Source organism: Rhinolophus sinicus, chromosome 14 (genome assembly GCF_057876585.1).
Source record: "Rhinolophus sinicus isolate RSI-liver-muscle chromosome 14, RSI-T2T, whole genome shotgun sequence".
Taxonomy (NCBI): domain Eukaryota; kingdom Metazoa; phylum Chordata; class Mammalia; order Chiroptera; family Rhinolophidae; genus Rhinolophus; species Rhinolophus sinicus.
The window spans coordinates 37,683,438-37,697,391 of NC_142514.1; the positions used below are offsets into that span (position 1 = coordinate 37,683,438).

At 36.0% G+C, this 13,954-nt stretch overlaps 1 protein-coding gene across 2 annotated transcripts in view; it reads left to right on the forward strand.

Annotated features, from left to right (window-relative positions):
• Positions 1-13,954, forward strand: part of SCP2 (sterol carrier protein 2) — a 111,533-nt gene that overhangs the window by 42,116 nt on the left and 55,463 nt on the right. For both annotated transcript variants that reach the window (XM_019742794.3, XM_088791148.1), the window contains exons 7-9: positions 6,392-6,455; positions 11,509-11,595; positions 12,943-13,093. In XM_019742794.3, the coding sequence (XP_019598353.1) occupies positions 6,392-6,455; positions 11,509-11,595; positions 12,943-13,093 (302 nt within the window). The remainder of the gene's footprint in view (positions 1-6,391; positions 6,456-11,508; positions 11,596-12,942; positions 13,094-13,954) is intronic.

The following is a 13,954-nucleotide window of genomic DNA, read 5'->3' on the forward strand; positions in this document are numbered from 1 at the left end:
CATTTTTTTCTTTCACCACTCTGTTCCAGCCACACTATTTTTTCTGTTCCTCAAACACAGTAGGCACATTCCTAGTTCAGGCAGCGGCTTAGCCTTGCTATTTCTACTTCTAGAATGCTCTACCCTAAGATATCATCAGTGCTAGCTCCCTTTTTTCCATCATTGCTTAAATGTTATCTTCTGTTCTTTTATCACTGTCATTCCCACAATTCCCTGTCCTCTGTCTCCTGCTTTGTCATTTTATATAGCACTTACAACATTTGGCATGTGTATTTTTTCTTTTTATTGACCATCTCTTCCAAACAGAAGCTAAGTTCCACAAGAACACTAATTTTTGTTTATTTTATTTTTAAAAATTTTTTATTTATTGGGGAACAGTGTGTTTTTCCAGGACCCATCAGCTCCATGTCAAGTCGTTGTTTTCGATCTAGTTGTGGATGGCGCAGCTCACTGTCCCATGTGGGAATTGAATCAGCGACCTTGGTGTTATGAGCACTGCGCTGTAACCACTGAGCCAACCGGCTAATTTTTGTTTATTTTATTCCTTGATCATTGACTGTTACCTACTACAGTGCCTGGCACAAAGCAGGTATTCTGTAATTAATCTTCAAAAAAAGATCATTGGCCATTCAAATTGAAGTAGATCCCTCCTGTTACTCTCTTTCATAGATAGTTCCCTATTGCTTTCCTTCATAGCACTTAGTACTATTGATATTTACATATTTATTGCATATGGTTTTTCTTGTTTAATTTTTGTCTTTCTTATTAGTCTATAAACTCCATGAAAGCAGGAATCATGTTTGTTTTGTTTATCTTCAGTATATCCAGCCTAGCACAGTGCTTGGCAGGTAATCTAGCCAGAAGAATGAATTTTTCCCTTCTCTTCTACAGTCCTAGCATATTTAAATACTCAATAAACATTTGTTGACTGAATGAATTTCCATATCTATGACATCTCATTCAATTCTCACAACAGTCTGTTATGGGGGGAGGTGTTATTATTATTCCATTAAGTAGGATGCTGGCTTCAGGGGTGTGTGTGTGTGTGTGTGTGTGTGTGTGTGTGTGTGTGTGTGTGTTTATTTACTTTATTGTGTTGAGAAAAATATGTATCAGTTTTGATTTTCTTGAGTTTTTTATTACTTTCAGGAATAGGTATTGAATTTTGTCAAAGGATTTTCCAGCATCTATGGAGTTAATTGCATTATGTGCTCCACTTAGCTCTATTAATAGAGTGTTTTATTAATGGATTTTTGATGTTGAACCAATTTTGCATATCTGGAATGAATCCCACTTGATCTTGATATATTGATTTTTTTAATGTGGGTTTAGATTTTTGTTATTATTATTTTATTTAGTACTTTCAAATCAATATTCATAAGAAATATTGGTTTATAATATTCTTTTTTTCTTATGTCTTTATCATGTTAGGTGTTAATTTTGTACTTTCTTCATAAAACGAAATAGGAAGCCATTCTTCACTTTTAATGCACTTTTAAATTTATGGAGCATTGGGACTACTTTATCTTTTTAGGTTTGATAGAATTCCCAGTGAAACTGTCTGGGCCTGTTTCTTTTTTGGGTGGAGGGTTGCTTGGTAATTATCTATAATATTTCTTTACATTTAAACATTCTATCTCCATTAGAGTCAGTTTTGGTAGTCTTTAGGAAATTATCCATCTCATTTAGATTTTCAAATCTATTAGTATAGATGTCTGAAAAGTAGTCTTTTATAATTTAAAATTTTGTTCTATTTCAGTGGCATTTGCCTCTTGTTATTTCTTGTTTTTGTTTATTTATGCTTTCACCCTTTTTTCTTCATTAAATTAGGTAATTGTTTCATTAAATATTTCAAATTAACAGGATTTTGATTAATTATTTCTATTCTTTATTCCATTAATTTCTGCTTTTATCTTTCCTGTGCTTTCTTTTGGTTTACTTTCTTGTCCTCCTAGATTTTTGAATAGGGAATTTATTTTCTTTTTTTAAATAACAGCTTTATTGAGATATAATTCACATACTGTAAAATTCACCCTTTCAGTGATTTCTAAATATATTCTCAGAGTTGTGCAGCCATTACCACGATCTAATTGCAGAACATTTTCACCACCCCAAAACGGAAATGTCTGACCCACTAGAAGTCCTCTCCATTACTCTCTTCTCTCAGGCACCTGGCAACCACTAATATGCCTTCTGTTTTTATGGATTTGCCTATTCTGAACATTTCATTTAAATGGTATCATATCATATGTGGCTTTGGGAACTGGCTTCTTTCACTTAGCATGTTTTCACAGTTCATTCATGTCCATAGCATGTATCAGGACCTCACTCTTTTTTAGGGATGAATAATATTTTATCATTTTTTTATTCTTGGTAAGTGTTTTCCTGATGACTGCTTTAAACGTATCATGTTGATTTGTATATGTAGTGTTTTCAGTATCATTATTTTTTCAGAAGTTTTGTAATTTCCATTTGTATTTCCTTTTTTTTACTTAAAAGTTGTTTCATGGAAATATTTTTTAAATTTCTGGGTGGACTTTTAATTTTTTCATTTTATTAATAATTTCTAGTTATATTGCACTGTGATGCGAGTGTTGTTTTGGATTGGGGGGAATCCTAGGTCTATGGTGCCCTCTTATGTCAGTGTAGTTAAAGTCCTGTTTCTGTAGTGATATTTTGAAAGATGGGTTATGTGTCCTCTGATTTATTTATTTTTTTGGCCTTTCAGGACCTTAAAAATTTCCTTTCGCTTTTTTTCTCTTTCACTCTCCAATTACCAAAGGGTACTTTTCACTTTCTTTTTGCCTTTTTTGTTTTTCCTCCCAGAAGCATTGCTTTTCAAAGATAACCAATCATCCCAACGGTCCTATACTTTTCAGGCCCGTCCCTGTAGTCATGCTTTGATCTATAGGAATATTTTTTCAATATTTTCACACTTGGGGGGAGTTTTTCTCTTCCTGGTGATAGTTTTAGAGCAAATGTAGGCCTGCCACTAGCTCCCCTCTTATCTGCACAGTTTTTCTTGTTCTTTTTTTTTTTTTTAAAGATTTTATTGGGGAAGGGGAACAGGACTTTATTGGGGAACAGTGTGTACTTCCAGGACTTTTTTTCCAAGTCAAGTTGTGTCCTTTCAATCTTAGTTGTGGAGGGTGCCGTTCAGCTTCAAGTTGTTGTCCTTTCAGTCTTAGTTGTGGAGGGCACAGCTCAGCTCCAGGTCCAGTTGCCATTGCTAATTGCAGGGGGCGCAGCTCACCATCCCTTGCAGGAATCGAACTGGCAACCTTGTGGTTGAGAGGACATGCTCCAACCAACTGAACCATCCAACTGAGCCATCCGGGAGCTCAGCGGCAGCTCAGCGGCAGCTCAGCTCAAGGTGCCGTGTTCAATCTTCGTTGCAGGGGGCGGAGCCCACCATCCCTTGCAGGACTTGAGGAATTGAACTGGTAACCTTGTGGTTGAGAGCCCACTGGCCCATGTGGGAATCGAACCAGCAGCCTTCGGGAGTTAGGAGCATGTAGCTCTAACCACCTGAACTACCGGGCCAGCCGTGCACAGGTTTTTTCAGACTGCCCTTGTTTCCCCCAAAAGCTTGCTGTTGAACCATGAGTAATTGCTAGGTAGGATTTGGTCATTTTTTTCCCCTATTCTTTTTTTTGTATTTTCCACTTACAGATAATTTAGAATTTTGGGTGTTCTATTGTCCGGTTATGCTGAGGGTATGGTTTTGTGTAGTTTTATTTGTTCTTATGGAAAGAAACAGGGTTAGGCAGACTCCATTATCCTCTGCTACCTGGACATCCTGTGTCTGGTGTATTTTTAAACTTTTTTCTCAAATTTTACATTTCTCAGAATAGTTGGATAGTTTCTAGTCTAAAATTTGAACTATAAATGTACAGTATTTTGGTTGAAATGTTATCCTTCATTCAATAGATTTTTAATGAATTGTGGAATTTCATAGAATTTTACATTGTCATTTGAAATTGTTTGTGATTGTGTGCTAAAAATGAGTACATAAGAATGTTTGTAGTGACTTACATTCTGTTGTAGAATCAGGACATTTTTGTGGCTTCAAAGTTTGATTCAAGGAGATTGAAATCTTTTTATACCAATACATCTTTTAAACAGCCAATAATCTGAGTTGGCAGTTCAGAATCAGTAGTCAACAAGCTCTTCATCAGTGCCCAAGTTTAATAAATATTTGGCAAATGACTGGCAGAATATTTTTCAGAGGGTTGTTATCTTTTATAGATTAATTGGATACTATGGTAAGAAACAATTAAGAAAACACATTAACACTTACTGAATATCTCTTATGTCATACACTGCCTCAAGTGCTTTTATATTATTAAGCTGCCCACCTTCCTACCAACTCATGCATGAATTGCTTGTAAATCTTCTAACAGGCGACAATAAAGCATTTGTACTTCTGTGACAAGGAACTTGGCACCAACTGAGGCTATTCATTCCATTTTTTGGGTGATTCCAATTGTTACAATGCTCTTTTTCATGTTGAACTCAAATCTCTCCATATGGTTTCCATCCATGGTCTTGTTTCTGTCTTCTGAGACTCACAGAACGAGCCTCTTTCACCTTATAGCCCTTCAAATATCTGAAGCCAGCCTGACGCTGTGCCTAATTTTAATTTCTCTTTTTCTCTTTAACTACTTCTCATTAGACTTGTTTCATGACCCATTGTCAACAGACTGATTGCTGTCCTGTGAATGCATATAAACTTACCCGGTAGTCACATCACACTGTTAAATCATTGAACTTGTATCGATCAGAACTGCCGAGTCTTTCTCATAGTTGTTGCTCCTTTTTCCAGGTTATTTCTTTTGGAGGGGGTGGGGCAAGAATAGAACCAGGCATGTAATCAATTCTATTTTGATTCATCCCATTGATAGACTTTTTTGAAGACTATTTGGATCCAACATTTTAGTAGTCCCTCCTAGCTTCAGGTTTGGTGAGAGTGGCTTTAATTTTCTAATCCAGTTTTGGTAGAAATATGAACCAGAGCATGGCTGAGTTTAGAGGTAGTTAGCACTACAGATTTTTCTCTAGGTTAATGCATTAATCAGTGCCTGTCGTTTCCCAGTGTGTATTCTGTGGGACATTAAGCTCATAAGATGCTCCTTGACATGGGTCAGATAAGTTGGGAAGTGCTCATACTTTAATCCCCTGTTGGACAGTCATAATACATATGCAATATTAAAGTCTCTGAATGTCTTGCCATAAAGAAATCTGTTTAATTTTGTTTGACCCAGTCTTATCTAAACTTATTTGACAGAAGAATCCTTACATTTTTAGTAACACCAACCCCCCAATAAACAAAAGAAAAAACCGAAACCCACATTACAATATCTTCTTACCTTGTCTCTAAAGATGTCCTGAAAAATTTAGTTATCTTGTTGATATCCAGATACCATATCTCATTTTATCTTCCAGTCAATGCAATAAAAAAAAGATATTAATGTGATGTGGCTTGTTCTTAGTGAACCCATATTGGCTGCCTCCTGATCACCACTCTTACTGGTGTGAGATCACCAGTGTAGATAGAATTTACCTTATTCCCTTTTTAAAATTAGAATTGAGATAAGATTGGCTCAATTATATTTATGTCATTTCTGCTCTTAAGATCATTCTCTTTGGCAGAGAAGATAGAGACAAAATAGAAATGGGGACTTTCCACTTTACTGTGACATTTTTAACATAACATCATTAGCTCTAATCAGTAGACTTTTTCCTTCTTTGGTCTTTGTAGCTTCAAAGGAGAATTCAAAGCTGTTTTATTCTGTTTGGTCTTTTTAAAAACAGTGGAAAAGATTTTGATAAATTTTATTTCATTACTATGATTGCTTTTGTTTTCCTGACACTATTCTTTAAACTTTTTTTAAGGAATTTGAAAAGCATACATATTTCTTGTTAGGATGTAATTCTTCCAAAGACCCTTCTGCCTTGTAATGAAAGAGAAGAAAAGCAGGCCCTGGAGGGTAGTGTGAATTGTGACATTCACTTAGTCCAGGAGCATTGGGATGTTTGGGCAGACTTCTTGAAGAATTGCTGGCAGTGCTCTTTTTTGCCTTAAAACCACTGTGGTCCCAGGCTATATTTTCTAGTTTTTGAATTTGGACCCTAGTTATACTAAGTAGAACAGGGCTGTTTGAACTCTTTTTCATATTGTATGCCTATTAGTTGATTCAATTCATGAAATATACCCAAGTTAAATTATAAAGAAATATTGTTGAGGGACTAATGTTGACGCCTTCAATACTGATACCTATGCAAGGGAAAATATGGAAATATTTAGCAGGATACTGATTACCATTGTAACATTTGTTTTCAAGCAGCGGAAAAACATTAACTCACTAATAGATATTTACCTTCTCTACAGGAACAAAAGTTGAACACTTTGCAAAAATTGGATGGAAAAATCATAAACATTCAATTAATAACCCGTAAGTATTTCAGATATATGAAATAGTGAAAATCTGGGTTATCCTGTTGTATAACATGCAACTTTAATACTTGAAAAGCTAATATAAGACCTCAAAGATATTAACCAGAATGGTTTATTCTTTTTTCTTACAAAAGGCTTGTACCCAAGTAAACTTGACTTCTTTTCAGTTTTAGGTTTTGGTCTGTTTATATTTAGAAAACCATTTAAGCTTAATCATTCTTTTAAGAAATAGTGTGAATGGCTAGTATTAAAAGATGTAGTGGTCATACATCGCAACTCTAGTGAATAAAATTTATTGTAACACTTTTAGTTGGAAATAACCAGTCACCATTTTAAGCCATTCTTTAAAACTTTTCTTAGTTCATTTTGTTCAACTAAAACGTTTGTAAAATGCATATTAGTAGCCATTTTAAATACTTTATATTACATTATTTGTATTCAGTAATGCATTTTTATTATGTTAGTGTCATTAACTCTTACTCTGGTAGAATAATGTGGTTATTTATATCCTAAAAGATAATCTGAAGTAAAATGACGTTATGTGTATTGCAGATCATTCATCTTTGAATCCCCAGTGCCTAGCACAATGCCTGGCTCATGATGTGTACTTAATGGTTGCTAAATAAAATTGGTTCACTGGGACTTGAATTAGTGCCATATAACTAGAATCTGTATAAAAGCAATACCATGAGGCAATAAAAGAGTAATAGCTAGCTTTATTAAATGCCAACTCTGTGTCACTATGCTAGGTACTTTTATGTACATGCTCATTTTATCCTCTGAAGGATCCTATAAGGTAGAGATTTTTATTCTCATTTTGTAGATAAGGAAAACGAGGCTTACAGAAATTAGGCAACTTTCTCAGGATCATTCTATGTAGTGGAAAAATAATGTTTGTATTTTTCCCCCTCCTAAGTTATAAATTCCTTGAGGGGAAGAACCATCTGTTATCTTTAATGCTTAGCACAGAGGTTGGAACATAATAGGTACTCAGTAAATTGTTTCTGAATTATTAACAATGTTTGCCATATTTAATAAACATAACACCATGACAAGGAACATTTTATACAAGTGGATCATTACCACATATTCCTAGTACTTCATGCTACTGCTAGTTCTCCTCATCCTCCTAATTTTAAATTGACGTTTGTAGTTAGAGCATGCCTAATTAATAAATAATCTAATTCCGTGTCCTAGATCTAAGAGTATTGTGAAAGCTTTAGTGAACTCCCATTTCTTGATACAATCCAAATTTCTTCATTTGACTTTAATACTTGAAAAGCTCATGCAAGCCCCATTCTACTTTGCCAGTCTTATTTCTTACCACTTCTCTAAATTTTCCTAATCTCTAGCCTCACTAGATTACTAGGTTTTTTCCCAAACGTATTATATAGAACTTGCTTTTGTGTTTTTACTTATGCTGTTAGCTCTCCCTGGAACATCCTTCTTGCCATTCTTTTGTTTGGTTAATATCTACTTACCCATCAAGTCCCAACCCAAATATCATTGCTTCTCTTAACAGCTTCTTACCGCTTCCTAAGCATAATTATTTTTTCTCATGAGCTTTATTGCACTGTCTCTATGCCTCTATTATAGCACATCACACTGTATCATACTTATTTATGAGTCTTTCTCCTCTGATGATCATCCTTGAGCAGAGGTTATATCTCATCTTTGTATCTTCAGTATCTAGCAGGGTATTGGAACATAGTATGTGCTCAATAAAACTTTGCTGTTACTGAATAATAGAGTTAGGATGAGCAGTCTTGAGGCAGTAAAGATGGTCTAGAGATGATTTCTTTGTCCTTAGAACTTGGAGAATCATTTAAAATCCTTGGGATTTCCTGAAACTAGTAAGGAATTGTACCAACATACTGAGGAATTCACAGCAGTGCAGTTTCCTGGCTTTGAGGCTCCAAAGAGCAGCTTTTGACTTTCCCCAGAGAATCAAAGTTTCCAAGTCTTTCTCTCATTTAAATTAGTGTCTAACCAGGTGCTCATTTATCCACTCATTACAGCATTCTTCTAAAGGAATTTTATTCACTCAACAAGTATTAATATGTATTCAGTAGCCTGTTATGTGCAAGATATTGCTTTAGCTGCTAGTGAACAAGACAGATAAGTTCCTTGCTTGCGTGGATTTTCCATTATATATTATAAGTTCTCAATTATGTTAAATAGGCAAAAGCTATCTCTGGATGTCAGTTTCAGCATTTAAAACTCTTTGAAACAGCCAAGAATAGCCTTTTAGATTTGGCTGAGAAATTTTAGGTGCTACCTTCTTGCATTAGGTTTTGCTTGGGTAATAAAGAAAGAGAATTCTATGTTTGCTGACCAGTCATTAGAAATACCCTGTTACGTATTTCTAAGAAGGTTGAATTAACACGTTGCGTATGGATCACGAGAATCTTCATGAGGGATTTAAACCCCGCCGTATACAACGTGTTAAGAAACTATTTTCAAGTGCTTCCTCACAAATGATAAGAATAATTAAAGGCAATGAGAATCGAAGTAATATAGGATTAGAGATAGCCCATCCACTTGAGCCTTCAGACCTGTGTCTGTAACTTTCTTCTACTCGTCTTCACTTAGATGTCCCATAGGTGCCTCAGAGTGAACATGTCCATACAGAATTTATAATTTCCTCTCAACCCTGTTTTTTCTTCGACATTCTTCATCTTGGTGAATGACATCACATATACCTAATTATTCAAGATAGAAAACTAGAAGTCATCCTTGACTCTGCCTTCTTCCTCAGTGTCCTGTGTGAGTTGTGGATGAACAGAATCCTACTGATTCTGCCTTCATGCTATCTTTTGAATTGACTGCTTCGTCCATCTTTCACTTCCAATTCTGCACTTTAGGTCCTTAATATTTCTTGCTGTAATTTTTGCCCCAGTTTCTTAGTTGGTTTACTTGCTTTTGGTAATGCCTTTTTACCATCCCTTTCCTATACCACAGTTTTCTTGCTGAGATACAGATCTGATCATTTCACTCCCCGGCTTAATATCCTTTAAGTTCTTCCTTGATTTCAGTATATTATGTAAACACCATATGCTGTCCTTTCATGATCTGATCCTCATTCATTTCTTCTGCCCCATCTCCTACACCTTGCCTCCACATTCCCTCCCAAGCTTCACGCTCTAGCCTCAGTGAACTGTTTCACCTCAAGATGCTTTGCTTTTGCCAGGAATTCTCTCTCTTCCTTTTGTCGCCTAACTTCAGAGAGGAAGCTCCCTCTTGTGTCTGGGTTTGTTGCACATCCTGTGTGCTCCGGTGGCACCCACGGTAACATTTCTACCATGGCATTGAACATATTGTATTAGAATGGTATATTTGTTTGTCATGGATTCAGACTGAGTTCCTTGAAAGTAGTGACTGTGTCTGTGTCCCCAATGACTAGCACACGATTTGGCACAATTAAGGTCTTTTTTGAAAGTTGGTGATGGTCAAAGGTAACTTTAGAGGCCAAGGTGCAGACACTAGTATGTAAATCTTAGTTACGTGGGCTTTATTTCCATACATTTGCTTAACTTGCACACCAGTTGAAGTTTACTTTTAGAAACTCCCTTGTGGTGTCTATTGCTGCCGCTATTTTCACCAGAGCAATATCTGAAACCATCTGATTATTAGAGGAGCCAAAGGGAATAAAAGCAAGTTTCTTCTTTGCAGTGATCAGAAAGGAAATGTGTTTTGAAGAATGCAGATAGTTTATTTCAGGTTTTGTATATTTATTTAAGAACTCCGTTAGCCTTCATTAAATGTAGTTGTATAATATCATCACCACAAAAGTTGACTGAATTGCAAGTCATTTAATTTTGCTTTTAAGGAACTAGTATTTTACAATTCTTCAGGAAAAAGAAATGGTATTCTGTTTTAACCTCCAACTTGTCTGACACCAACTGGGTGTACTTCAGTTCAGTTTTGCACTAACTGCCAGGAGTTAATACAGACCCCCTGAATTAAGGACTCAGTCCTCCACAAGACGGCCTGCCCTCAGGTGAGATCCCAGCTACAAGTGAGGTCCTTAGGCCATTTGTACTTTTGACCAACTGGCTATAAATTCAGGGGTTCCCATGATCCTATCAGGTTCAATAATTCACTAGAATAACTCATAGAACTCAAGAAAATACTGTATTCATGATTACAGTACCAACAGTCCCTGATTTACAATGGTTTGAGTTATGTTTTTTTTTACTTTACTATGGTACAAAAGTGATACACATTCAGTAGAAACCAGCTAGGCTAAGCTAGTATGTTTGGTATGTTAAATACATTTTTGATGTATGATATTTTCAAATTACAATGGCTTTATTGGGATGTAACTCCATTGTAAGTTGAGGAGCATTTATATTATATAAAGAGTGCAACTCAGGAATAGCCAAATAAAGGAGCACATAGGGTGAGGTCTGGGAGGGTTCCTAATGTAGAGCTTCCATGCCCTCTCCCCTATGGAGTCAGGTCGTATCACCCTCCCAGCATATCAAGGTGCTCACCAACCAGGAAGCTCCACCAAGCTTCAGTGTCCATAGTTTTTATTGGGGCTTTATTATGCAGGCATACTCTTATTAAATCATTGGCCACATGATTGAACTCAATCTCCAGCCCCCCTTTTTTCCCTGGGGTCAAACTGGTTCAAAAATCCCAACCCTGTATTCACGTGGTTGGTCTTTCTCTTTCTGGTGACCCCCTGTCTCCTCCTCTCCCGAAGCTAACAAGAGACCCAAAGAGAGTCACCTTTTAGCGTAACAAAGATACTTTTATCACTCAGGAAATTCCAAGCGTTTTAGAAGCTCCATGACAGGAACCCAGGACAAAGATTAGGCAATTTTTTTATTATACAGCATATGCTATTTTGAAGTTAGGATTTTTTAAAAAATTCAATTCAAATGACTTGTTTTTTAAAAGTTAAAAGTGTTTATAAAAGTCTGTCTTTTGGTTGTGAAAAGAATACTTACATATTATTCTCTCTTTAACTTCTGGACCAGAATGTCTTCAACAAAAATTATAATTGCTATCTCCCATTCTGAAACTACTTATTTTGCATTTAGGTATTCCCAGTTCCGAAAGGAATACAGTTTAGATGATGTGATGACATCGCGAGAAGTTTTTGATTTTCTAACTGTCTTACAATGTTGGTAAGAAAAACAAATTTTAATATTTAATAGAAGTAACTGCTATTCCCTTCCCCCTCTCCATTGGGTAAACTTTAGGCTCCTGTCTGAGTGCATCTTTACTGTATCTGTATCAGCTTCTATAGATCTCCTACCAATGGAGTCCTCACTCTGGAGTGCGTACCCTTACTTCCTTCTTCTGCCTAGAGACAGACTGTCTCATCTTTTGGAAAATCGTGTATTTTACTTCCTTCTCTCATGACTTCTTCCTACTTTGTTTTAATTGTATTTATTCATTTAACTGTGTCTTAGGAGGCCATTGGTTTTCCCCTTGAGCATTTTGTTTTCTTTGTTGTATACTTCCACTGTAGGAAATTTTACTGTCATAGTAGCTAAGAGTAAACATAAAACAAGAAAAAAATCATAGCTCTAATAATGATAATAGTGGCATCTTGAAAATTGCTTGACAATATCTCCCAGAATATTGAGGGGGTAGTCCATAGCTCCTATGCCTAGCCAACCTGGCTGTGCCCTGGAGATACGGGTTGGAATCAAGTGAACAAGTGGGGTCAGCTTTTATCTGTTGCAATATGAGGGTCTGCCCATTTATAAAGTCCAGCTGAACTCACAGAAGCCTTCATGTGTTTGCCCCTTTCCGTCACAGCTTCTAAGGAAAAGATCTGTTTTGAGGAGATCTCAAAAGTCTTAACCAAATCATGGGCTTATTCCATCCTTTCCCAGTTTCCGAAAGGATTCTAAGACTGACTTATTTGGGAGATAGCAGTGTTGGAGTAGTTAGGCCTATCTCGTGTTTCCCCCAAAATAAGACCTAACCGGACAATCAGCTCTAATGCGTCTTTTGGAGCAAAAATTAATATAAGACCTGGTCTTATTTTACTATAATATAAGACCGGGTATAATATAATGTAATATAATATAATAACATAATAGCGGGTCTTATATTAATTTTTGCTCCAAAAGACACATTAGAGCTGATTGTCTGGCTAGGTCTTATTTTCGGGGAAACACAGTAGTAGAATCTTTGTTGTACTAGTATAAGAATAACCTTGTACTTCTCAGAAGTCACCAGAAGATGCCTTATGCATCGGCAGAAGGAAATCCAGGATTCTTTGCAATAAGAAATTATGGGGAGAGACTCTTAGAAACCAGTGACTGACAGCATTTAAATTCTTGATAGAGGTTCAGCCCTCACGTGGTAAGCATGTGTAAGTTTTAACCCTAGATATCACAAAGAAGGCCGTTCAGTGAACAGCAAGCATACTCAGCCTTTCTTCCCAGAAAGAGCTCCTAGTCTGAAATCTTAGGATTGAGGGTGGACTGGGTGTAAATAATTATTTTTACCTCCTGTAGTCCCACTTCAGATGGTGCGGCAGCGGCAATTTTGGCTAGTGAAGAATTTGTACAGAAGTACGGCCTTCATTCCAAAGCTGTAGAAATTTTGGCACAAGAGATGATGACTGATTTGCCAAGCTCATTTGAAGAAAAAAGCGCTATTAAAATGGTTTGTCTGAAATTCTGTTTTATTTTATTTTATTTTAATTTTTTTATTAGTTTCAGGTGTACAAAGCTATGCAATAGTTAGACATTTCACCCCTCAGAAAGTGATGACCCCCCTCCCCCAATCTATTGCCCTTCTGTCATCGTATATATCTATTATAATTCCATTGACTTTATTCCCTGTGCTATTGAGATTCTGTTTTATTAATTATTCAAGGGATTTCTGTTTAAAAATTTCAAGGTGACATCATGTTGTTATTGGCTCTGGATGTAATTTACTTGAAAATCGATCTAGAAAATTTAATACTGTAACCCATCTTTAAGAATGTGTTAGGGGAATATAACTGGTGAGAACATATGTTTCCTATATCAGAGCAATCATCATTATATGATAACTTATTAACTAACTAGACTTGCTATTTATTTTTGTTTTGAGTTGGCTAAATATCCCCAGGACTCCTGTCTTACATAAGAGTTAAAGGAAAAACAAATATGTTTTCAGGGAACTTTTTTGATGCTTCAAAAATCCTGATTGAAGATTGAGTACAAAATGGAGGAAGTGAAAAAGATGAGAATTCAGATCTAGAGTTAGTTGAATATTTGAAGATCCATCCATCCATCCATCCATCCATCCATCCATCCATCCATCCTCCATCCATCCATCCATACATACATACACATAAGATATATACATATATATGTATACACACATATATAAACAAACATATGGTAAACTACAGTTTAAAAATGATTTTACAATAATGCTTTGAATTTGAAAATGTCCCTATAAGTTGCCCAAGATCACAAAGCTAGGGTGCTAGGGTATGCTAGAGGTGGAACTTATACTCAGGTTTTTTTTATTATA